The sequence below is a fragment of the Sorex fumeus genome, unplaced genomic scaffold (genome assembly GCF_029834395.1).
Source record: "Sorex fumeus unplaced genomic scaffold, SorFum_2.1 ptg000021l, whole genome shotgun sequence".
Classification (NCBI taxonomy): Eukaryota; Metazoa; Chordata; class Mammalia; order Eulipotyphla; family Soricidae; genus Sorex; species Sorex fumeus.
The window spans coordinates 3,087,929-3,115,454 of NW_026606078.1; the positions used below are offsets into that span (position 1 = coordinate 3,087,929).

Genomic DNA, 27,526 nt, shown 5'->3' on the forward strand with positions numbered 1-27,526 from the left:
AAACTCCCTACCTGCTGTATTATCGCTCCGCCCAATGTAATAACATGGTAACTAAAAAATTGAAAAACAATTGGCCCATCATTTTAAGCAATTATTTATATATTTATCAAACATATTTATTGTACCAATTATATATGTCAAATATTATATAAAACATATTCTGAGAATTCAAAGAATAACAACGGGAGAAAATTTTAAGGGTCGGAAATGCCTGAAGAGTAAAGAACTAAATGAGTCGTAACTGGTTATACCAAATGCCATACAAGTATAAACATATCTCTGTTTTTATCAGTATGCTTAGAGAGATAATATGAGCTAAGGGAACGTGTAAAGTGGAAGCCTGTTGAAAGGATAGAGTATAAAGAGCTTGTAAAGTGCACCACCAATAAAAGGGCCAGCAGGGGCAAAACACAATGGACACACAATAAAGACAATCTCACTACCTATGATCTAGGTGAAAGAACACATACAGTGACCACAAGGCTGGTTCTGTCTCTGATTCACTAAGTCTCATTAATGAGAATCACATCACATCACCCAGTTAGTCAGGTAGAATAAAGAACAACATGTTGAGCATGAGAATTTTTCAAGAAGCAACTGCACTTGTTCACATTTCCATATGGATCTGCATTCACACATAGTACTCGAGGTTAATAAAAAGAATCCAACATATGATAACAACTTAAATTCAGCTTGAGAACATGTGAAAGTTTACTATTTCAAAAGTATTTTGGCAAAATTAAAAGATTCAAGATTATAGAAGTCTACTCCCACCCCCCCTTTCCTATAGAGGTGTTATTTATTACCCCTCACTTGAAAGGTGAGAGACCAACTCTCAGAGACCATGTCACATGCTCCAGATCCAACATTATCAAAGGACTGTGAAAAGTTAGAGCAATCCCATTTAGGAGCACCCAAGCAAATCTCACTGGGGAAAGGTAAAAGTCACTGTTGTAACAAGCAGCGCCAGAGTTAAGGCCCAACTGTGAGGAGAAAAATTAAACACATAAATTTGGAAAGAAAACCAGAAAAAAAGGGACACTGACAAAAATAATAAGGATGTGCTATAATACAGTACAAATTATATGCTATCTAAAAGAATTTTAAAGTCAGTTTTATGACTTTGAGCATGACTTTGACTTTGAGTACATAATAAATTATAATTTAAAAGACAATATCAAGAACTAAGCCATAAATAAAATCCTATTACATCAAGGAGACTAAAGTGATCACATCTACAGAACCTCTCCCATATCAGGACAGACACAGATGGAAATAAGTTGTAAACCTTCTTTGGTGGGAGTGGTGTTTTGGGGGGGGATCTTAAAACCTCTTGAAAAGAAAGGGGAGGTATGTTAGTGCTAGAAGGGGGTAAAGTATAAATAATAGTCTTGTGTGTGTCCCCTGTTGGTTCTCTCTTAGAGCTATCAAACGTAGCACTGGCAAGGTGGAATTGAGAAGGATTCTTTTTGGCAGTAAGAGATTCTGGTGTCAGAAGTTACTGAGGAGGTAAAGGAGAACTGGAGATCAGAGTAGTGACCAAAGAACAAAGTGAAAGGAACACAAGGTGGGGTTCTGTTGATTGCCCCTGATACCAAGATGTTCTTTTTTTCTTCTTCTTTTTACTTACTTATTTATTTATTTATTTATTTTACTGCTTTAACTTTATTTTTATTTTTAATTTTTATTAGTGAAACACCATGAGGTACAGTTGTAGACTTACAAATTTTTGTGCTTGGGTTTCAGTTATACAATGATGGAGTACCCATCCCCCCACCAGTGCCCTTTCTCCACCAACAATGATCCCAGTAGCCCTCCCTCCACCCCATCCCACCCTGTCCCTGTGGCAGGGCATTCACTTTTGTTCCCTCTCTCTTTTGGGTAGTATGGTTTGCAAAAGAGGCATTGAGTGGCAATCATGTTCGTTCTACAGTCTACTTTCAGCATGCATCTCCCATCCTGGGAGAATCCTCCCAACACCCTTTATTTGGTGCTCCATTCTCTATCCTCCAAGCCATGGAGTAAACCTCCGATACCAGGATGTTCTGAATTCTTTTCTTTAGAAGGCATATTCACACTAAAAAGACTCCCTACTGCCAAGATTTCCTAAGCTGTTATTTTTACCACATATGGAATTACAAACATGATAGTACCTTTAATTGTTTGCTAAGTTTAAATAAATCCTGGAATTAGAAGCAAATTAGATTATCAAATGCACCATGCAGCTGGGAGGCATATTAGAATATTAAGAGTAAAGAAATTAGAAAAAAAAAAACAAGATAAAAGAGGGTTGTAGAGACAACTCAACAAACTGGAGCACATGTAACATACTGGGTTTGATTTTGGACACAACATGGTTTTCCCCCAGGTGCTGTCAGAAAAAAATTCTTCAATCAGGAGACTTGGGAGTATAACCTGAGCACCACTAGGTATGGCCCCCAAACAAAACCAAACAAAGATTTGTAAGCACTGTCAACACAACAGGTCCTCAGAATTGGTCCACAGAACTGATCCTGGAAATTGTCTAGAACAGGATGAGGAGAGGGAACTGGAACTCTGATGGGGAAGGGATGGGGACACTCTGGTGGAGGGTGTGGTGTTGGAACTCAGGCCCATAAAACACTACCAGTAACAGTATTGCAAGTGACAGTGCTTAAACTAAAAGTAGATTTAAAAAGAGTATGTGTGATGGGGATCAGAGAGATAGATGGGGATCAGAGATAGATCAACACAATTTGATCACTGACATCGCATATGGTCTCCCAAGCAGAGTCAGATTTAACTCTTGAGCACTGAGTGGTATGCTTCTCTCCAGAAAAAGAATATTCAAGATGACAATAAACATCTTGAAATGCTATAACTGATGTTTCAGTCATCTACATAGTTTATCATCTATTTATGATAATAAATATCATTAGTCTTATGCCAAAGATAATTTAATAAAATCTTATATACAATATGCTATATACAATTATATACAATATAATTTAATAAAATCTTATATAATAAATTAGAGGCCTAGGAATGTATTGGTGTACCTTTTAAGGTTCATTTTTAATTAACAATATTAAAATTCAAGGTTGGAGATACAACACAGCACTTGCCTTGTATGCAGCTGATCCCAGTTCAATCCCTGGCACTGCATAACATCCTCCCCACTCAGCATTGTCAAGAGTAATCCCTGAGCACAGAACCAGGAATAAGCCATGAGTACTGCTGGGCATGGTTCCCCCAAAAGAGTAATAATAATAATCACTTCACACTTGATCACTTGACTTCCCATTAATCATCAATTTGCTCGAGCAGGCGCCAGTAATGTCCCCATTTGTCCCTGTCACGTGCTAGTGTAGCCCAATGGCGTCTGTTCATTCTAAGAACACGAAGAGCCTCAAACCGATCATTCAGTGTCTTGACGAAGAAGTCTGACCATCTCATAGGTGGGCAGCCACGCGGTCTTTGGACATCCCGTGGAATCCAGTCGGTAATGGCTCTAGTCCTGCGGTCGTCTCCAAATTTCATTATGTGTCCATCCCATGTGATTTTTGATGCCTTGGCAAACGAGACAGTGTTCCTGATTCTTGACTGTCAATGGAGGTCAGAACTCTGGAATCTTTCTCTCATTTGAGTGAAACGTGACTCTCCAAGCATAGCTCTTTTGATTCCTCTTTGGAGACCCAAATAGCATTCTCATCCTGTTTTTGTAGGGCCCAGGTCTCTGAGGCATATGTTAATGCAGGAAGAACAGTGGAATTGAAGAGATGTGCCCAGAGCCGGAGGTTCTTTGTCCTCTTAGCTATTTCTTTGATGCTCTTGAAGGTGTTCCAAGCTGCATTCTTCCTCCTGCACAACTCAGGTGCCAGGTCAATCATCATGTTGACTTCTCGACCTAGGTACACTTAACTATTTCATTCGGAGATGTTTGTCCAGTTGAAAGTGAATGGAACACCAGGAATGAGACTGTTTCTCATAAACATTGTCTTTGTGAGATTCCGTTGTGGTCCGACCTTTCCATACACACAGTCGAAGCTGGCCAACATTTGTGCCGCTTGGCTAATGTTTGGTGTTATGAGAACAATGTCATCAGCAAAGCGGAGATGGTGTAGTTGCCGACCATCTATCTTCACTCCCATATCTTCCCATTCCAGTTGTCGCATGATGTTCTCGAGGGTGGCACTGAAGAGTTTCGGTGAAATGGTAACACCCTGCTGAACCCCTCTCTTGACATGGATGATCACTTCTTTGTAAAATGGTGAGATCCTGGTAGTGAATCCTTAATACAGCTTATGGAGGATATTGATGTATTGAGTTTGAACGCCCTGTTTGGCTAGGGCTTCGATGACCTCTTCAGTCTCAACATAATCAAAGGCCTTCTTTAAATCAATGACTGTTAGAGAGAGTGGCATCTTGAACTCCTGAGAAACCTCAATGAGCTTGGTTATCGTGTGGATATGGTCTTTCGTGCTGAATCCTTTTCAAAAACCAGCTTGCTCGCATGGTTGTCCTTTATCTAGTGTTCTGCCAAACCTATTTCAGGATGACTAAAGTGAAGAGCTTGTAGATGACAGATGGCAGATCAGGTGATAGTTGACGAAGGGATTAAAACCAGAAGTCCCACCCTACCCTGCCTTGTCTGCTTCCACCAACTGCCGGAGACCCAGGGATTGGATTACGCACAGAATAATAATAATAACTTTAAAAAACTTTGAAGCTGGATTGAGAGTACAATGGGTAAGTTGCTTGCCTTGTACACAGTTGGCCAGGGTTCTATTCCCAGCACCCCACATGGTCTCCTGCACAGAGCCAAGAAGAGTAAGCTCTGAGTACTGCTGGGTGTGGCCCAAAAGTAAAAAAAAAACTAATTAAAAACTTACATTAAAATTCATGAACATATCATTATGGCATAAAAATACAATATGACAATAAGACATAAAGGGTGAAAGGTTAGGATCTAGTCTCATTTTTATTATTTTCTTCCTAAAAACAAAATGTGATATACATGCTAGTTTATATCATTAATTCTATATTAATTTTAGAGTGACACTGAGACAAACACTGGGCTGTGGTTATTTAATTTAATGTATTTAATTTATTTATTTTATGTGGTTATTTAATTTAATTTAGTTATTTATTTATTTGTGTTTGGGCCACATCCAGCAATGCTCATAGGATACTCTTAGCTGTGAGCTCAGAAATTACTCCTGGCGGTGCTCAGGATACCATATAGGGTGCCGGAAATTGAACCCAAGTCACCACATGCAAAAAAAGCACCAAACTCATTGTACTATTGCTCTATCCCTTGTTAATTTATATTTTAATGTGGGACAAGTTAAGTGGACTTAGAACTCCATCCAGGTGAGGGTATACTAGAACAGAAAATGTGATGTTTCTCAGGTTCAACATGCTCTTAGGTCTTGACTGAGGTCAATCTACCTTTCAACCAGGAGTCTAATAAAGACATCTCATGGTGATGGCTCAAATATAGAGTAATATAAGATTTTAAAGCCACAGTAATTAATCTATGGAATGTACTCAACTGAGCAAGTACTGGATAACTGAAATACAGAGAAGTACCAGCTTTTAACACAAAACGTGATATGTGATACATATCCATTAAAAGCCCCTCCTGCTAATCTTTAGTTCAGGGAACAAATTTTCCGAATTCCACATGTACCCTGTGTATAATCTCCCATGCGGCCTGGGGAAGGCCCCAGCAGCTCTCCTCCTCACCGCCCAGGTTCGGGGGTACCTGCGCTGCTCCCCCACCTGGAATAGCCCGGGCCATGGGGCAGATGGAGGAGGAAATGAGGGCCAAGCCAGTTGATTGATCAGATGCCGTTTATTCCATTCTCCCCCAAGTGCCTGCTCCAGTCTCTCTGAGCCTCCCATTCTAGTCTCACACTGCTCCTCATTCCTATCTCCTCCTCTTCCTCTCTCTCTCTCCAGCTCATCTCTCTGCGCTCTATGTCGCAGCCTGGGTTCTCTCTCCTGGGCTCTCTCTCTCCACGTGACTGCTGCTGTGTTCTACATTCTTCCCTCTCTGTTCCACTTGCTAGTCTTTCCACACTCCTTCCTGCTGCCCCGCTCTCTCTCTCTTCTTCAGCTCTAAACCTCAGGGCCCAGTATCAACCTAAGAAAGCCCTTCCTGACTGCCCATCAGGCTCAAGGGCAGAAACACCACTTAGAGGTATTCCAAAGCCCTTCCTGCCTGCCCAAAGGCAAAATACCTCTTAAGGTGTTTTTCCTCCTTTTCTCAGTCCAATAACTCTGTCAACAACTTAATACTATCAACATATCAATACTAGCTATTTTTGTATGGACACAGTAAGAGATAACATTGAGACTTGTAGGGCAGCTCTCCTGGGAACATCTTGCCACAGACTCAGACTACAGAGCTCAGGCCAGATTAATCTTTCCTAACCCACTCAGCTCCTGGGAGAGAACAAGGCAGAGTCTCCTACCCTATGCCTGACTGTCTCCACCAGGCCCAACAGCTGAAGACCACCGAGGCCCAGCCAAGGCCATGCTGGGACCACTCTCCACACACTTGGATGAGCCTCACGCATAAAAGAACTGACAGAGGAACCCAGGTGTGTGGGACCCGGGGCTGAGATCTCCAAGCCTGCACAGTTTGGGACTGGACCTGCCAGTAACTAGACAGTTACACCCACCAACTGCCGTGTAACTCCAACAACGGCCAGGATCCAGAGATCATCACACTCAGCTCCTGGGAGAGAACAAGGCAGAGTCTCCTACCCTATGCCTGACTGTCTCCACCAGGGCCCAACAGCTGAAGACCACCGAGGCCCAGCCAAGGCCATGCTGGGACCACTCTCCACACACTTGGATGAGCCTCACGCATAAAAGAACTGACAGAGGAACCCAGGTGTGTGGGACCCGGGGCTGAGATCTCCAAGCCTGCACAGTTTGGGACTGGACCTGCCAGTAACTAGACAGTTACACCCACCAACTGCCGTATAACTCCAACAATGGCCAGGATCGACATCTTATCATCTCATTCCTAATTTGGTCAAACTGGCAGGCTACCAAATGTAATATGCCCACACGGCAGAGTCTGGCAAACTCCCCGTGGTATACCCAAGATGCCAAATACCAGTAACAATGATGGGTCTCATTCTCCTAACCCTGAAAAAGCCTTGAATATGGCACTTTAAAAAAAAAAATCTCAGGGCTAGGACGAAGAAGACGTTACTGGCACCTGCTCGAGGCAATCGACGAACAACAGGGTGGTCGTGATCGTGATCGTGAACCCTAGCAGGGTCCGAATCTAGCTGGGATCATAACAACATTTGTCCATGACCTAGCTCTTAACCTATAGTTAAGCATTAGGCACTTTGGCCAGGCCCATCTCAATGCCAGCACATAGCTCACCGCTTGCCCTGGGTCCATCTAGTCCCTTGTCGGGACACTGATTTGGGGGGTGCTGGGAAGTAAGGGCAACTGAGGCTTAGGTCAAGAGAACAGATGCCCAGGAGGAAAAATATCACTGAGAATCAATAAACTCCCAAGTTACAAAAGCACAGCATTTACCGTCTTCTTATGTCCATACAAAAAGGACATTGCTCTGAATAAACTATGCAAAGGATGTAAGGAGAAGAGAAAAACAATATTTACAAGTCAACAGAACACAAACAAAGAGGTTACAAATAAACACAGAGGAATGGGAGCACTATGATGAGAGTAACCAATAAACCTAAACTACCTGAGGCTATGCAGGAAGGACAAACCAAAGTTATCCTACACTCAGACTCTGTTCTTCTCATAGTGCTCAGGAGCTTTTTTCTGTAGCAACGATGAGGGAAAAGACTCATCCACTCATCTGTCTAAAATAAAGAGGATCCATCCTACTTGGGACTTCCCTTGCCAAACAACTTTCTTCAGTGCTCCCACATTTGGCCTATGCCAGGGAAGAATTTCAGACAAGCATTTATTTGATCAGACCAACTTCTGATCTCTTCTGGACCCAGTAGAACCTCAGCTCTGCTAGCAGGACAAGTATAGCCATAAAGCTGTGGTGGGGAGACCCCTAGAAAACCAGTACTACACTCAGCTATAAAGGACAGAAGGAAGATGGATGTGAAAAGGGAGTAATTAAGTCTTGTCTGCAGACTCCTATTTTCCCCTCAGTTTTGCTGAACTTTTCTGAAAAACCAACGTGCACATCACTGCTCTTTTACCTCTATGTTGCAGGAACAACAGACACAGTTTCTTTCTGTCTCCCTCCAATCCTTTTTGCTTCCAACATGATACATTTGAAAATGTTTACTTAGTCTTTAAATATAAGACTAGGAGTAATCTTTACTTTTCTATCTTTGTAGCTACATATAATTAAAAAAATTTAATTAACAAAATACAAAAATGTCAAAATTAGTAAACTTGATTCATGTTTGAGTAACAGTAAAACAATTCATGAGTTAAAACTTTTTATATTCACTAATGTGATCATATCTCTGACAGAATTTTATGAGACTGACGCGCTGCCTACTGCGCTAAGAAGGCGATGTCTCTGACAGAATTTTAAAGATAAAATGTGTAGTGTGACTTTCTAATTTATCCATTGAGTATTTACTTGTTTCTAAATATCTATTCTACCAGCAATGTTTTTGAGTTATTAAATCAATGTGTTTGTATCTCTGACTCCCAATTTTCCCTTACCACTGAGAATCATGGAATAAATAACATCACACCTTCCCAAATTATCTAGATTTTTTTTTGTTTGGGAACCACAACCAGCAGTACTCAGGGAGTACTCCTAGCTCTGTGCTCAGGGATTGCTCGTAGTGGAGAAAGGAGGCCTATATGGAGTATCGGGGACAGAATTCTGGTCAGCTGCATGCAAAGCAAGTTCCCTACACATTATACTATCTCTTCAGTCCCAATTATATAGATCTTTTTAAATAAAGTTCCACAACTTTGAGGTTCCAAATTGATGTTCTAGAAGTAACGAAGAACAGGGAGATGAAATTCCTCCAAGCTTGTGTCAGGAAAACTGCAAGTTTCTCCGAGAAAATGCCAATTCTATAGCTTCCTTCTATTTGAAGATAATGTAACAACAATAAGAGCATCTGACCAGCAGCATAGAAATGTCAATCAACTGTGCCAGAAAACATCTTTTGGGACATTTTGCTTAAGCAATAATAAGTATATTTTGTCCAAGGGCAAGATTCTTTAGAAGCAATCAAAGAAAGTAATACTTTGTTTAGAAGTATTGCCCAGAGAAAAGTGCAAAGACAGCAATAAATTTCACACTAACACAACAACATACCATCTGCGATAGTCTTCCCTCAGTTTGTAATAAATACTCCTTATTTTGAGGCACAGCTCAGGCATCCTTTTTCCTATGAAACTTCCACCATCCACACCGTCCTCTTCCTCCAAACTGCCCAAGACTTAATCTGTCACTCTAAGCTCTGTATCTGTCACACCTAGATCTATGTCTTCCCCCCATGTTATCTTTCACTTTGAGTTTTATATTCTGCCTCTCAAAGGGTATCATTAAAGATCAACTAATATTTCTGTTTTGCTTTTGGTTCAGGAATTTATACATGGCCATCCTTAGGGCTTACTCCTGACTCTGTCTGTGCCCAGGCAAGGCTCAGGGGACCATTTGAGGTACTGGGGAGTACATCTGGGTTGGCTGCATACAAGGCAAGTGCCCTACATGCTGTGCTATCTCTCTGATCCTTGAGTAATTAATGAATATTAATAAGTTAACTCCTTGTTAAAAAATGCGAAGTTTCATATTTTAAGTCTCTTGATGATAGTTATTTGCTCCTAGAATAAAACATCTCAAAACATTTTCAGAATCTCTAAGTTGATTTATAAAATAAAATCTGGTATTTTTTGAACTATGGGAAGGGGTCTCCCCTTAACTAGGTGCTGTTGTGGAATTTGTGCATTCTGGCAATAAACAACAATGCAAACTAATTTTTAACGTGTTTGAATGAGTGATTCGAAATCAAACTTTCTAGTAACAGTGAAGGGTATCAGTTTTCTAAATAGTTTCTTTTGTTATTTTTATTTTTATAAGTGACTTCTTTTTATGCCCATCCAAGGCATTCCATGTAATGATAGAATTGAGCCCAGCAACATACAGTAAGTTCCCTTGGGACCCTGAGGGAGATTCCAGAGTTAAAACTCTACTAATTAGTAACTCTCTCTTTTGGCCCCCTCCCTAGTAGAGCCTTAGATGTGAAGCCCTTCCTTATTGGGATGTAAATTCTGAAACCATTTGTTGACTCTTCCCTGCTGGGATGTAAATTTGGAAACCATTTGTTGGCCCTTTCTTATCTATTACCTCTGTTAGGAACTTTGCCCTTATCAGCTTCCACCAAATCTAAGAGAGCCAGGTGATAACCAAATGTTCGAGTTACCAGATGCCCACTAGCCACAATGCCTATGTACATAAATGCTGATCTTTGAATCTATAGGCTAAGGAGTGATGTACTTTTAAATGGATTGGTTAAGAAAGTATATATTGTTACAAATCTATTGGCTATGAAATGCGTGGGCTTTGCTGTATCGGCCAGTGAAGGCCTATATAAGATCCCCTTTGAAGAAGTTCGGGGTCTTGCCTGACCTATCTGACCTGCGTGTCTGTGTAGGCGGCTTGACCCTGGCTAGCCAGTCTTACAATAAACCTTGCTTGGTATCTGCAGTCTCTGGAGTCTCTTTGTCGTTAAAGGGAGATCACAATCCGCGTCCTGACACAAAGAACTCAGGGCAAGACCTGACTCATTCTGTTAGGTCCTTTTTTTATTGCCTGGTAGCAAAGAAGCTTATAGATCCCTGTGTCCTGCACATTAACAAATGGTAATGCTGGAACATACCCGAGGGGTCTCTGACTGGGTCCTCCGAGCCACCATTAGTAGCAGCTGTTGTTGAAGTGCACTGACTGCAGGGTCCCCAGAAGAAGGATCTTGACTCTCAGAAGTTGTGGTGCTGGAGGAACTGACGAGTACTTCTCTGAGTATGGACAAAACAAAGTCTTTGGTTACATGGAAGTTAAGAAGACATCTATTTGTTACACAAAAACACAGTGACGCTGGAGATGATCAATGCAGGTAATTACTAAGTCTATACAACCTTACCTGAGCAATGAAGAATTGCACATACAACTTCAGGTGGAAAGGATATCATCTTGCACAGATAGAAATTATTCACACTATCTCTACGGTTCTAATAAATCATGATAGGCCTGATGTTCTAGAATTATTGATCTCAATTTTTATATACTTCACATTGACAAAAGAGGTAGGTAGCAAGTGCTTTTAGCTTCGTGTTTTCTCAAAAATATGAATACTGGGCTGGATAATTCCCAAGATACCATTCAGGAAGAACTTAGCATTACCTAATACCTCACCTCCACTCTTCTCTAATATCCCCACATCCCTGCTAAATCCATACCAACCATACCAAAGCAAAGAAGATCAGGTCAACGTAAGGCCTTGAGTAACTGAAAAAAATGTATGTGAATGAATTTGGTATAATCTATAACAATAGAGTTTTGCCCATTTTTATTGAGGTGCTTTATTTACAATACTGTTAATGATAATTACAAGATTACCTCACTAATAACATATAATCTCTAATAACACATAAATTAACAGTACTTAAATAAACAGAACTTTTTATGTGACCTCAATCAATATTTTTTATTTGGCTAGAAAGCAAAAACTGGCGCCTGCTCTTCAAGCCCATGTTCTTCCTTGAACATGTGTCTCACTTGCTCGTCTCTGTGTTTATTTGCTTGCCTATTTCCAATCTGCAGATACCTGTATTCTCTCTTAAATACACATTTCTCTCTTTTTATCCCCTCACATTTTTAAAAAATAAGTTTCTGTAAAAACTCTTTCTTCACAAAAAAAAGAAGAAGAAGAAAAAAGTTAAAACTAAGATGTACTTTTCCATCTGCTCTCTACATACATCTGTATAGCGGGGTGCTGATAACTTTGGGAGACACTGCTTTCTACCTCCCAAACTGTCATTTCTAACAGCTGCTTAAATAAGTCCTATTGCATTGACTCTGTGCTTCAGAAGAAAGACCAGGTCCCTCCTTAGTCCACCCAAGCAGGTGACTCCATTCACTTGGCTCTGGGAGACAGTGCAATGCTAAGAAAAGCAGAGGGGTGTCAGCTATGAAGAAAGGGAGCATTAGAAGTTTCTCTGCTTCTCTATAAGATAAAAGATTGTCTTTCTCCAGGTCTTTTGATGCTGTGTGTATGGGGAAAAGTCCAAGCTCTGTGGCACACTGTCATTAGGAATTGGGAGGGACCAATGTGAGGACAGAAATGCTGAGAACAGCAGAGCTGACAAGAGAAAAGCTCTTTTTTTTTTCCTTTTTAGGTTATACTCGGCAATGCTCAGGTGTTACTCCTGACTCTGCATTCAGGATTTCCTCCTGGCGGTGCTCAGGGGACCATATAGGACAGGATACTGGGAATCAAACCCAGGTTGGCCCTGTGCAAGGCAAATGCCCTATGTGCTGTGCTATCACTCCAGCCACAAAAGTTCATTTCTTGATGACTTAGGAGTCTCTGAATTAGACCACAAGGTACTGATCAACCCTTTGAATTCCTTTCTGAAATAATGTTTTGCTATTGTTTTACTTATTTTTGAGTTAAAGTTTTATGGTCCTCGCAGCCTAAACCACCTCAAGATGCAAATGCAATACTCATGCAATCTCCTTCTGATTTCTAATATCACATTTTACTGTAAAGTTTCTAATTGGTTTCAGGATTTTTTCTTTCTCACACTCTATAATTGCATTCACAGATATATAAATATATCTATGAACAGTATTTATAGTATATAATAATATAAATGTTATATCTACAAACAGTGTTTATAGTACTATAAACAGTTTATAGTACAGTGTTTATAGTACAGAGTATATAGAAACACACATATACTCACATTCATAAAGTACTCTTAATGAAGATACTATTTGATTATATATTCAGTAAAAACCTCCTTTAAAAGATCCATTTAGAAAACAGTATGAATTAAAGTCCCACTTCAAGTATTAAGTGAAGTAAAGATAAGGAACAGCAGTAGGGTGTTTGCCTTGCACGCAGCCAACATGGCCGACCCGAGTTCGATTCCTCCGCCCCTCTCGGAGAGCCCGGCAAGCTACCGAGAGTATCTCGCCCGCACGGCAGAGCCTGGCAAGCTCCCCGTGACGTATTCAATATGCCAGACACAGTAACAACAAAGTCTCCAATGGAGACGTTACTGGGCCCGCTCGAGCAAATCGATGATCAACGGGAGGACCTTTACCTTTACCTTTACCTTTACTTGGTTCTAATCCTGGCACTGACAAAAAAAACTTATCTATGTTTTTGTTACTTGGATGATTATTCAATAAACAGTGCTTCTGCTTTCTGCATAAAAGTGTATAATAACTCATTAAAGAAGATAAGAAACAGACTTCTAAGGTAATTTTCATTCAAACTAATGCTTTGTATAGAGATCACTAAGTACTGTAGTTCTGTTATTTCATAGCCAAATATAAAAGGGTTAAAAGCACCTTGTTAATATGAATTCAGTGCAATATAACTCAGCAAATGCCAGAAATTCATTAAAACAAAAAGATTAACCTCACTTCATTAAAGTTGATATAGGTAATGACAATATGCAACAGAAGAGGAATTGAACAATGTGCCTCTGTGAGAAAAGCAAGAAAATGCGTAGCACCCTCTGTTGTCAACTGAATGAAGAAAAAATTGACAACCAGCTCTGTTTAAGCAGTTCTCTTCCTACTATTGTTTTCTGGTAAGAAACATAATACAAATAAAATGGTTCAAGACGCTGAACTTCTGTACATGACTATCATGCTTCTGATTGAAAAAAATAATAAAAATAACAGAAAAGGAGAAGCAACACATTTTCTTATTCAAGTCATTTAAAATTCCTTTGTAAAAATCTAGGATTCAGTTTTTTTCAAAATCTTTTGGATGAATTCTAAAATTAAACAAAGTTGTCTTGAATTATTACTCCATTACATAACATCTATGAGCATATTTTTTTCTTACCTCTATCTTTAACTATGGAAGGCATCTTCCTCATAGGGATTGTTGTAAAAATTAAATCAGTTTAGGTACATAAAACACAAAAATGATGTCTCCCTATTGTCAATACTTAGTAACTCAGACTAACCTTTTTATTTCTCCTGTAAGCAGACCTGACTCTACTTATTCTCATATTGAATAGCAACCTGGTCTTTATGCTTCTCTACTTGTCTCTACAAACAGAAATCGGGAAAAAATGTTTTGATGTCAACTCATGTCTAATCCTCTGTATAAAGATAGACAAATAATATATGAGATCATAACTTTATTTATTATCTTTAAAATTCTTTATAAGAATGTAGTATTCTAAATAAGGCATAATTTTGATAAAGGAATATTATCTTTGAGCTTTATGAACTGTATATTCTCAACAGAAAACCTGCACTGTCATGTGTCTGATGATCTGGATTAACTGCTATGACTCAGTTAATCTCCCATTTACTGGAGTTTTCTCCCTAATTTAGGTACATTTTGGGGGACACCTGTTGGTTTCACTGTAATCTATGTACATGGTTTGCCCACTCAAAGACTACTAAGATTGTGCCACCACAAAAAAATAATCCCATGGACAAGACTCTTCTTACCAACCTTGAAAAATTCTTCTGTCTTTTACTTAAATTTCTTCTTTCACTTCCTGTAGTTTATTCTCTATTTTTGAGTTAGGGTCATAATCATCTAAAAAGTCTCTATTTTACTATCTTAAAGCTAGTTATTTCTCCCTGTACTACAAAAATACAACACAAGAATGTTAAATTTTAAGAGACATTGCTTCTAGCAATGGAAATGGAAATATTCCAGGTCTAAATTAACATATCTTTTGAGCAGTAATTTCATATCTGGTCTTGATTTTCTGTTTGGATTAATCTCTGGTAGACTAGTTTAGTTCAGAACAACCACGTAAACATATTTATTTAACCAGATAGAGCTTAAAGCAATAGTATAAATGGTAATTAATTTTAGAAACAAAAAGAGCAACTGCTAGAAGTAAATAAAGAATATGGCTTAGTGTTGTGCATGTCTGTAGCAAAGGGCTGAGTTTCAAATTGAGGCTAATAATAGTTTACGATGTTGCACTCCCCAGACTTTTACTCAATTGACCCTCTATAAATAGCATATATGCCGAAATACATGTGCTGCTTCTACAGTTTCCCTTTGATGTAGAAAAAATTCCAGAAATTCTTTGTCTTCTCCAGGCTTCAAAAATTATAGCCAACAGCTTGAGGGAAATCTCTTTATCTGCCTATTTTTCTTTTTCTTTTATTTTTAGGCTTACTCAAGGGATATGAGAATTAGCCAGATAGTCTAGATAGGAAAATCATAGTTATCTGCTTGATATGTAGAATAGTTAAATAAAGGAACACTCTTTGGAAATATTTAAGCTGTCATTTGTAATTTTACAACATAATCTTTTTTTGGAAGTGTACAAACAACTCGTTTTCTTTTATAAGACATAGAAATTCCTCTGTGCATTTGAGGTAAAGGATAATACTGAGAGGCTGAGATTGGGCCTTCACCATGGAGTGTGACTGCCCCCCTGTGGCAGCTAGGGCTTTAACCAGGGAACAGAACCCCACTGTGCAGCAGGGCCTCTTCCAGGAATTCAGAAAAGGCATCCTTTCATTCTTAGGATTCTGTGCCTGGATGAAAATATAATATATCTCTAATGTATGTCTTAGAGATAGAGCGATAGCACAGAGGTAGGGCATTTGCCTTGCACGCAGCCAACATGGCCAACCCAAGTTCGATTCCTCCGCCCCTCTCGGAGAGCCCGGCAAGCTACCGAGAGTATCTCGCCCGCACGGCAGAGCCTGGCAAGCTCCCCATGACGTATTCGATATGCCAAACACAGTAACAACAAAATCTCCAATGGAGACGTTACTGGGCCCGCTCGAGCAAATCGATGAACAACGGGAGGGCCTTTACCTTTAACGTATGTAAGGAGGCAAAATAAGCACTATAAGGCAATGATCATAAACAACAACAACAACGAGAGAGAGAGAGAGAGGAAAAGAGAGAGAGAACATAAATATTTGGAACCTATAAAATCGTCAACGGCAAATGAGTCAGGAGAGGAACAGATATAGAATGACTGTGTGTGGGGTTGAGGGTAGGTTAGATAGAGAAGAGACTAGTACGACATTAATAACTGGGAATGATCACACTGGACAAGAAATATTAAAAGTAGGTAAAGGGATATTCTTGATAATCTGAATCTTTCAGTATCAATATTGCAAACCCCGATGCCCAAAAGGAGAAAGAGAGAAGAAAAAAGAAGAAAAAGAAAGAAGAAGGAGGAGGAGGAAGAGGAGGAGGAGGAAGAAGAGGAGGAGGAGGAGGAGGAGGAGGAAGAGGAGGAGAACGAGAATGAGAACAAGAACAAGAAGAAAAGCAAAAGTGCCTGCCATAGAGGCAGGTAGGGGGTGGGGGGTGATATGGGAGGGAACCTTATGAACAGTGGTGCTAAGAAATGTACACTGGTAGAGGGATGGGTTTTGGAATACTGTACGACTGAAATTCAATCATGAACAGCTGTGTGAAGGTCTATCTTGCAATGATACAATTAAAAAAAAAACCTTAAAAAAGAATTCCCCAAAGTTTTCAATTTAAGAAATAAACACTTAGCTCATTATTATGTAACACAGTGAAGCAGCTATATGCATACTATCAAACAGTTGAGAGTTAAAGTTTCAGTTTCTACTTGAATGCAGTATCACTTATATCACTTCTCATACCATTATTCATCAATTTGTTCGAGCGGGCACCAGTAACCTCTCCATTCCTTCCTGTCGCGTGCTAGTGTAGCCCAATGGCATCTGCTGGCTCCAGAAACAGGAAGAGCCTCAAACCATTTGTTCAGGGTTTTGGCAAAGAAGTCTGACCATTTCATAGGTGACCGCCCACCTATTATGACGTCTCATCCAGTCAGTAACAGCTCTAGTCCAGCGGTTTAAATGGCATTACATGTCCGGCCCATCTGATTTTCGACGCCATGGCAAACAAGACAGTGTCCCTGATTCTTGATTGTCAATGGAGGTCGGAACTCTGGATTCCTTCTATCACTTCAATGAAATGTGATATTCTATAGCTCTTTCGATTCTTCTTTGGGATACCCAAATAGCGTTCTAGTTCTGTTTTTGTAGGGTGCAGGACTCTGAGGTGTATGTTAGTGCAGGAAGAATGGTGGAGTCAAAAAGATGTGTCCGGGAACGGAGGTTCTTCGTCCTCTTAACAACTTCTTCGACATTCTTGAAGTCATTCCAAGCCACTCTCTTCCTTCTGCACAGTTTTGGCGCCAAGTTGTTCCTCATGTTGAGTTCTGGACCCAGGTACACATTGCTGCCTTCAGAGATGTTTGTTCTGTTGAGAGCAGATGGAATGCCAGGGACTAGTTCATTTTTCATGAACATTGTCTTTGTGAGATTCAGCTGTAGTCTGACCTTTCCACACTCATGGTCAAAGTCGGCCAGCGTTTGTGCCGCTTAGCTAATGTTTGGTGTTATTAGAACGATGTCATCAGCGAAACAGAGGTGTGTAGTTGCCAACCGTCTATCTTCACTCCCATTTCTTTCCATTCCAGTCGTCGCATGATGTTCTCGAGGGTGGCACTGAAGAGTTTCGGTGAAATGGTATCACTCTGCTGAACCCCTCTCTTGACATAGATGATCACTTCCTTGTAGAATGGTGAGATCCTGGTGGTGAATCCATAATACAGCTCATGGAGGATCCTGATGTACTGAGTTTCAGTGCCCTGTTTGGCTAGGGCTTCGATGACCACTTTTTTCTCAACAGAATCAAAGGCCTTCTTTAAATCAATGAACGTTAGAGCAGCATCTTGAACTCTCACAAAACCTCAATGACTTTGGTCACCACTATGAACCACGATCATGATCACGACCATCCTGTTATTCATCGATTGCCTCAAGCAGGCCCCAATAACGTCTCCTTCGTCCTAGCCCTGAGATTTTTTAAAAAGTGCCATATTCAAGGCTCTTTCAGAGTTAGGAGAATGAGACCCATCATTATTACTGGTATTTGGCATATTGGGTATGCTACGGGGAGTTTGCCAGACTCTGCTGTGTGGGCAGGTTACATTCGGTAGTCTGTCAGTTTGTCAAAAGTAGGAATGAGATAATAAGATTATGTGGCCGCTTGCTTCCAGAAGCTGGGTTTTATAGTCTCTGGGTCTTGGCCGTTGATAGGATTACATGGCCAGGGGGCCAGTTGGTGGGTGTGGCCCCTGCCTACTGGCATTTGGAGGATCTGGGTGGAGGGTGCTCAGCCCCGATCCGAGCAGTCTTGGAGATCTCAGCCCCGGGACCCGCATGCCTTTGTTTCTCTGCCGGTATCTTCATGTGTGTGGAGAGTGGTCTCAGCATGGTGGTGGCTGGTTCTGGAGGTCTTCGGCTGCCGGAGCCCTGGTTGGGGCGGGGAGGGAAACTCAACCCACTCCCTCCAAGGGGCCCCGGCGAGGACAGCCAAGTGTGGGGGCAGGAGTTCACCACTACGAATGCAGTATAGAATTCAGTATATCTAATATTAGGAGAAGTGACATTTTATTCTCCATTTTAAAGTCCTTATTGATTAACTTCAGTAACTCACATTCTAGCTCTGCTATTTCAAGCCAGTGATCATTCTTACTATTGACTAATGTGATACAGAGTTTCTAAAGTGGTTAGTTAATTTTTCTAATGTTCTGCCTGTTTCTATTCTTTGGGAACCAGCACATACTCTTAAGAACACAAAAAACTAGTGTTGAGTCCTCATCCACTGCTGTTGCCAATGTCCACTAAGTTCAATCTCTTTAGGAAACAATGTGAACACTTCTCAAAAAAAACCTAAGAATTAAATATTCACAAGACCCAGAAATTCTAATTCTTTGCATCTACTGCAAGAGCCCAAAAATTTACTCAGAAAAGGTATTAGTACTCCTATATTCACTGCAGCACTACTGAGTATAGCTAAAATCTGGAAAAAATGTGTCCAACAGATGACCAGATAAAGAAATTGTGGCATATATAAGCAATTAAATAGTATTCAGATATACCTTTTTTATTTAAATAAAAATAAAAGGCTATTCTAGGCTCGGTGGTAGAGTCGTGAGGCCTCAAAGATCTCTGGAATGAATTAGTCATTTAAGATTCCTGTGGCACATCAAAATGTGGGATCGTCAGCATGCCACAACCAAGTTATCACAACCAAGCACCACAATCAAGTGTCCGATTCTGGAAAGCACTGCAACCATGGTTGGCACCCCCCAGTTAACAAACTGAGCAAGCATCACAACTGTGCAGGCCTCAGTCACGACACCAACATACAAAGCAATAGAAAAAATATATAAAGAGAGTTGATACAAATAAACCAATCAAAGAGGTTATGTTGAGAAAAGGATCAGAGAGGATGCTTAATGTCAGCAAAATAATATAAACTCTGGGGCTGGAGCAATAGTAAAGCATGAGGGAAATCCAGTTTCAATCATTGGCATCTATATGGTCCTGAGTCTGAGCCAGAGCACAGAACCAGTGTGAGAAATAAGTCCTGAGCAGAGAGCACAGAGTACAAAGCAAGAAACAGAGCCAGAAGCAAGCCCCAAGGACTTCCAAGACACTGCCAGGTGTAGCCCCAAAGCAAAAAGCAAGAAAGCAAGAAAGAAATAAAGAAAGAAAATATGAAATCTGAAGAGGTGATAGATTACATGCACAAGACTTCAATCTACCTTTGGAGAATAGCACACAGTGGGTTAAGAGAGCTAAGAGAAAAATTAAAAAGATGAAGAAAAGTGTCTTCCATAGAGGGAAGCTTTGTTGGGGAGGGGTGGCAGGAGGGAAACCAGAGACACTGGTGGCAGGAAATATACACTGGCAAAAGGATGAGTATTGGGACATTGTATGACTGAAATTCAATCATGAACAACCTTGTAATTGTTTATCTCATAGTGATTCAATAAAAACAAAGATTAAAAGGATCTTTAAAAAATTAGTCTAGGGGCTGGAGCAATAGCACAGCAGGTAGGGCATTTGCCTTGCACGCAGCCAACCTAGGTTCAATTCCCAGCATCCCATATGGTACCCCAAGCACCGCCAGGAGTAATTCCTGAGTGCATGAACCAGGAGTAACTCCTGTGCATCGCTGGGTGTGACCCAAAAAGAAAAAAATTAGTCTAATTTAGAAGTAGAACAATATCTGCCTCAGTGTACTTTATGATAATTCATAAACAAATAAATGCCTAAAATAAGTGAATCTAGATCAATAAAACATTATCACCCAATATATTCTCTACCTTAACAAAGTTAAGGCACAAAATTTTTCAATAAAATTTTATAGACTAATTTGCTCTAAAGTGTACTTTCAAATTCAGTAGATTACTGTAGGTGCTTTATGAGCAATCAATAATCAAAATGATTGTCAATGCTACATATTTTTATCAAATTTCTCTGAGGAGCAGATAATAAATATTTCATGTGCATTAATACCAAAACATGGTTCAATTTTTTTCCACAGAAGATAGTTTGCTGTTACCTAGAAGAATTTTTAGGCAAAAGAAATTGACATCTATTGTATAATCGAAACACAAGCACAAAAAAATTGTAAATCTACAACTGTACCTCGTGGTGTTTCACAAATAAAAAAATTAGTTTTTTTTATTAGTTTCACTAATAAAAAAATTTTTAAAAAATCGACATCTTCACTAACAAAGGTTAGAAATTATCAAGATTTCATTGCCAGACCTACAGGGGAAATAGCACTATTCCATTCCATAATGAACCTTTGTGTCACAAACCACACTTTTTAGCCAGCTTCAACTTTAACTTCATAGGTTGAGAGTCTACTTCACCATCAATCTTCCAGGCAGATTTGTAACTTTCCCATCTAGGTAGTTAGTTCATTTTGAGGCTCTGAGTTCCTGACTCAATTCTGCATCATGAGTTATGAAAACGCTGGAGTGAATTTATCCTCTGAACACTTTTCTAAGTAGCAATTCAAAATGCTTTAGTGCAAGTCATATTTATTTTCTTATTCTAGTTTCTAGCAGAAATAGAATTACATTAGGTAATATTCCAAAAAGTACTTTTGTGGACAGCTTCTGCGCAACTGGAAAGAGCTGCTTATATTCCTTTGGCAGTTAGCAAGAAATGGATTTGTTCCCACAAGAACAGAGGGTCCAAGGAGGAAAATTTGATTCCTCTTCCATTTCCTCCAAGAATTCCCAAAGAGACTGGAAGATATATTGCAAACAATTCCCTGTTCATACTTTGAGGGTCCAGAATGTAAAACTGTCACGTGACAACTAGGTTTAACAATGGAAAGAGAAATAACTTTCTTGCCAATGATAAGAATCAGTGGTTTAATGGCCTACTTGGAGACAATCCCAGCAACTGATGTTACCTTAAAGGGACTGCTTTCTTATTGTCTGTGGCTGAGTGACTTAAAATCAGTCCCGATTAGGAATCCTTCCAAATTAAAAAACAAAGTTTACATTGACTACTAGAGAACCTAGAATTTAATGGCATTAAAAGCCAGAGATATAATACTAAAGTACCGATTCTAAAATTGTCAGAGACCAAAATGTTGAAAGCCAACAATTGATAGGAAGAATACAAAGCATTTAAGCACTTTTAAATCTCACAAAGTGCTGAGACAAAACTCTCCCATGTCCTAAAAAATCTTTTGCCATAAAGTCATTAGGAACCTTAACCTCTGTCCTGCTGTTTCTGTGTGGAGGTCATAGCAACAGCTAACCTCTACTCAGTGTCATCTATGACTGATGGAATGCTGAGCATATTTAACATGTAAAGCTACCCCCATTGAATAAATTTCCAATATTATTTTCATTTATTGATTAGAAAACTGATGCTTAATATGGTAAAGTGAGTTACTAAATGCAAAAAAAAAGTAAATGTTACTGCTGGTATTGGAACTTGGATCAATCTAAGACTAAAACTTAGGTTCACGTTTTAAAATACTAAACCTTTGATTTCATGGGTAGGTGTGTTCTGATATCAGATTTCCCATCACTAAAAGTTTCAAATATTGAGAGAACTCTTTCCTTGTGAATTGCTGTAACACAGGACTAGAAAATTTAATTTGCATCTCTAAACTCTGATTTCTATATAGAAAGGCTTAACAAGTTCATTTTGTAGGGGAATTCTCCATTTTCCCACTTACAAAAGAAGAAAATAACATTCTGTATTCAGATGTGCTAATCAGGCAAACAAAATTTATTTTTTAATTTTATTTCGTATATTTTATTCACCTCATTTTATTTTACTTAATTTTTTCTAATGTCATGTCTGACTCTTGCCCCACAATCATCACAATTTAGGTGGTGTGGCTCCTGACGTGGCAGGAGAAACAGGGAGAAATCTAGGTGTCCGCTGAAAATTTACCAGCTACTGAGGATATAAAATGGTTTTAATACGTTTTTTATCATTATTATAGTTTAAGTAATGTGTTTACAGTAGTATTAATGTTTATGGTTCTGGTGTACACAGTTACCACACCTAACCATGACTCAAGTGTCCAAGACCCTCCACCAATGTCCTTATATCACTTCTATTTCCCCTCTTCATTCCTTACTTCCCAACTTCCAGTTTGGTAATTTCAGTTTTGTAATCCAAATCCAGTCTCCTGCCCCCGCGCCTGGCTGTTCCTCGCCGGGGCCCCTTGGAGGGGAGCGGGTTGAGCTTTCCTCCCCGCCCCGACCAGGGCTCCGGCAGCCGAAGACCTCCAGGACCAGCCACCACCATGCTGAGACCACTCTCCGCACACATGAAGGTACTGGCAGAGGGACAAAGCCACGCGGGTTCCGGGGCCGAGATCTCCAAACCTACTCGGATTGGAGTCCAGCATCCTCCACCCAGATCCTCCAAATTCCAGTAGGCAGGGGTCACACCCACCACCTGATCCCCTGGCACCGTGTAATCCCATCAACGGCCAAGACTCAGAGACTATAAAAACCAGCTCCCGGAACCGCACGGCCGCATTCGCGTCCACGCGACATCTTATCAGGACATCTTTTTATGACATCTTATTATCTCATTCCTACTTTGGACAAACTTGTAGGCTATCAAATGTAGCCTGCCCATAGGGCAGAGTCTGGCAAACTCCCCGTGGCGTACCAAATATGCCAAATACCAGTAACAATGATGGGTCTCATTCTCCTAAAGAGCCTTGAATATAATCTCAGGGCTAGGATAAAAGAGACGTTACTGGGGCCTGCTCGAAGCAATCAACGAATAACAGGATGATGAATGAATGAATGAATGAAAAATCCAAATCAAAGGGCTTATCTTTTTTTCTTTTGCTTTTGGGGTCACACCAGCAATGCCCAGGGGTTACTCCTGGCTCTTCACTCAGGAATCATTCCTGGTGGTGCTCAGGGAACCATATGGGATGCTCGGAATCGAATCCAGGTTGGTTACGTGCAAGGCAAACACCCTACCTGCTGTGCTATCACTCCAGCCCCAGGGATTATCATTTTTGATACTGTTTTGTCTCTTGCTTTGTTTCTCTATACACCACACCAGAGTGAGAAAAGGGAAATGGAGGTCAAAACACAAATGGAGGTCAAAACACATCTCATACCAGTGAGAATGGCATGCACCAAAAATATTGGGCTCAATCAGCATTGAAAGGAACATGATAAAAAAGGAACTTTTTTGATGAAGTTTCTGTTCATTTCGTCGCCCCACTTTCTGATAGGGTTGGATGTTTTCTTCTTGTGGAGTTCAACCAGTACTTTGTATATCCTTGATGTCAGCCCCTTATCGGATGTGTATTTGGTGAATATCCTTTCCCATTCTGTGGACTGTCTTTGTATTTTGGTCACTGTTTCTTCTGAGGTGCAGAAGCTTCTTAGTTTAAGATGGTCCCATTTGTCTATCTCTGTTTTCACTTGCTTAGCCAGTGGCGTGACATCTTTGAAAAAACCATTAGCTTCAGTGTCATGGAGGGTTTTGCCGACTTTGTCTTTAATGTACCTTATGGATTCAGGTCTGATGTTGAGGTCTTTAATCCATTTTGATCTTACTTTTGTACGTGGTGTTAGGCAGAAATCTGAGCCTATTTTTTTTGCATGTAGCTGTCCAGTTTTGCCAGTACCATTTGTTAATGAGGATTTCCTTAACTCCACTTCACATTTCTTGCTCCTTTATCAAAGATTAGGTGATCATATGTTTGAGGGGAGATGTCAGTATATTCAACTCTGTTCCATTGGTCTGCTGTTCTGCCTTTGTTCCAGTACCATGCTGTTTTAATTATTACTGCTTTGTAGTAGAGTTTGAAATTAGAAATTAGATTCCTCCCATTTTCCTTTTTCCCAAGAATTGCTTTAGCTATATGTGGGGGCTTATTGTTCCATATAAATTTCAGGAGTGTTTTCTCCAGTTCTTTGAAGAATGTCATGGGTATCCTAATGGGGATCACATTGAATTTGTACAGTGCTTTGGGAAGTATTGCCATTTTGACAATGTTAATCCTCCCGATCCATTAATAGGGGATATTTTTCCATGTCCTTGTGTCCTCTTTTATTTCCTGAAATTCGAATGTCTAAAAGACACATGAGAAAATGCTCTACATCACTAATCATCAGGGAGATGCAGATCAAAACAACAATGAGATATCATTTCACACCACAGAGACCGGCCCATATTCAAAAGAACAAAAGCAACCGGTGCTGTCACGGATGTGGCGAGAAAGGGACCCTCCTTCACTGCTGGTGGGAATGCCGACTTGTTCAGCTCTTCTGGAAAACAGTATGGACGATTCTCAAAAAACTAGAAATTGAGCTCCCAGTTGACCCAGTAATTCCACTCCTGGGAATATACCCCAGAGAGGCAAAAAAGTAAGAGTCGAAGCGACATCTGCAGTTGTCTGTTCATTGCAGCACTGTTTACAATAGCTAGAATCTGGAAAAAACCTGAGTGCCCAAGAAACTTTGGTACATCTACACAATGGAATGTTATGTAGCTGTCAGAAAGGATGAAGTCATGAAATTTACATACAAGTGGTACTACATGGAAAGTATCATGCTAAGTGAAATGAGTCAGAAAGAGAGGGATAGACATAGAAAGATTGCATTCATCTGGGGAATATAAAGTAACAAAATAGGAGATCAACAGCCAAGAATAGCCGAGATAAGTACCAGGAGGATTACTCCATGTCTTTGAGGCCAGCCGCACATGCTAGGGGAAAAGGCAGCTCAGATAGAGAAGGGAGCACCAAATAAAGGGTGTTGGGAGGTTCCTCTCAGGATGGGAAATGTGTGAGTGAGAGTAGACTATAGACCGAACAAGATTCCCACTCAAAGTCTCTTTTGCAAACCACAGCACTCAAAACGAGAGAGATAACAAAAGGGAATGCCATGCCACAGTGGGATGGGGGGTGGGGGGTGGGAGGGATACTGGGAATGGTGGTGGTAGAGAATGGGCACTGGTGGAGGGATGGGTATTTGATCATTGTATAACTGAAACCCAAGCACAAAAATTTGTAAGTCTACAACTGTGCCATGGTGTTTCACTAATAAAAATTTAAGGGAAAAAAAAGGAACTTTTTATTCACTGTTATTGGAAATGTGGTATGGTTCAGCCTCTATGCATAATAACATAAAAACTTATCAGTAAAACAATAATAGAACTTCAATATGACCCAATAATTCTATTCTTAGCATCTGCCACTAAATCAAAAAATTTTCAAAAAGATAAATGCATACCTATGTTCGTTATAACACTTAGTTAAAAAATATGGTCAGAGTATGGGAACAACACAAATATCCAACAACAGATGAAAGGACAAAAAAGTTTCTTAATCAATTTTCATCTTCTTTTCTGTAAAATGAAGATAATATTACCTACTTCAATTTTGTTGACAGATCAAATTAAACAATTTGATACTTAGCACATGATAAATATTTAATAAGTGGTGGCTGTTACTAGGAGATCTATTACAGGAAAACCTTTTAGATAAAGGGACTACAATAGCACTATTTCACAAAAAAGTCTTCAGACATTTTTTTGATACAGTATAAAGTGTGAAGGATTTGGACCTTCCAAATAACAAAATTCTTACTACGTACATTTTACTTGATAAATTATAATTTGCTCTGATATCAGTGTTTACATTAAAAATAGGAATAATAATCTTCTTGACATATATACAGACATACCAATACAGGAATTAAATATATATAAATTGAGCAAGCTTATTTTTATTCTATTGTGCAATAATTTTTCTTTCATAAAGTCAATTTAAAGATACCTAAACCATCATTCATTATGAGTTTCCACAAAAAACTAAAATATATTAAATAATTTTGCCATGAATGTGTGGCATAGCTGTCAAAGGCTCTAAGCATGGAGAGGAGTTTTCAACAATTCACAATAAGCTTGTCAGACAATAGTTTAAATCCAGAAGATCATCTGACTCCATGTATAACTGAGCCATTTTCCCTAAGCATGAGTAAAACAGATGGCAGCCAGCCCCTTAACAGCTTTTCTAGAACTACCTATAGAACACCTTCAATTTTGTTCTAATTTTCCTAAGGGAAGTGATTAGAGTTGTGTGCTAATGCGTCAAGATGATACACTTGGCCAGAGGAAGAGCTCAAAGGATTGAGCATGTGCTTTACATGCAGGAGACTTGGATTTCACCCCCAGAACCATGCAGTCATATAAATACCACCTGAAGTGATCTCTAAGCACCAAACTGGAAACAGTTCTCAGTACTGTACAGTGTACTACACATTCCACACCAAAAAAAAAGAGAGAGGAGAGAGAGAGAGAGAGAGAGAGAGAGAGAGAGAAGAAAGAACTTTTCATCTTCTATGCTCAGTTGGACCACTGAATTTTTACAATACCCACCAACCCCATTACAAACTCAACACAAAAGGAATTATTTCTAAGAGAAGACAGTCCAGTGAATATAGATATTTTAATTTAATAGTCTATATCTACAGTAGGAAACATATGGTGTTCTGTTTTTGAAGCACACAAAGAAAATATATATTAGAGTAATATTTCATCCTTTGCTAGATTCAATGCCCTGGAAAATTATCTTGGGTCAGAAAAAGGTGGTGAAATGCATAGAACTTAGCAGATGCGACTAGGAAGCCAAGATTTTAATCTATCAGAATGTTAATATGCAAGTAATGTTAAGGAGGATCAGGAGTCTAATGTTTTTCCTTTCCTAAGAAAGTTGTTTTCATAAAATTTGATTTTTTTTTCTTTTTTTTTTTGCTTTTTGGGTCACACCCAGCAATGCTCAGGGGTTACTCCTGGCTTTGCACTCAGAAATTACTCCTGGTGGTGCTTGGGGGACCATATGGGATTCCAGGGATCGAACCCAGGTCAGTCGCATGCAAGGCAAACGCCCTACAGTGGTGTACTATCGCTCTGGCCCCTGATTTTTCTTTTGAAAGAAACTCAGTGAGAGGGTCAGAAAGATAA

The 27,526-nt window shown here is 39.7% G+C and overlaps 1 protein-coding gene across 2 annotated transcripts in view; it reads right to left on the reverse strand.

Moving 5' to 3' along the window:
- Positions 1–27,526, reverse strand: part of PCNX2 (pecanex 2) — a 409,093-nt gene that overhangs the window by 256,976 nt on the left and 124,591 nt on the right. For both annotated transcript variants that reach the window (XM_056113571.1, XM_056113570.1), the window contains one exon: positions 10,848–10,983. In XM_056113571.1, coding sequence (XP_055969546.1) covers positions 10,848–10,983 — 136 coding nt within the window. The remainder of the gene's footprint in view (positions 1–10,847; positions 10,984–27,526) is intronic.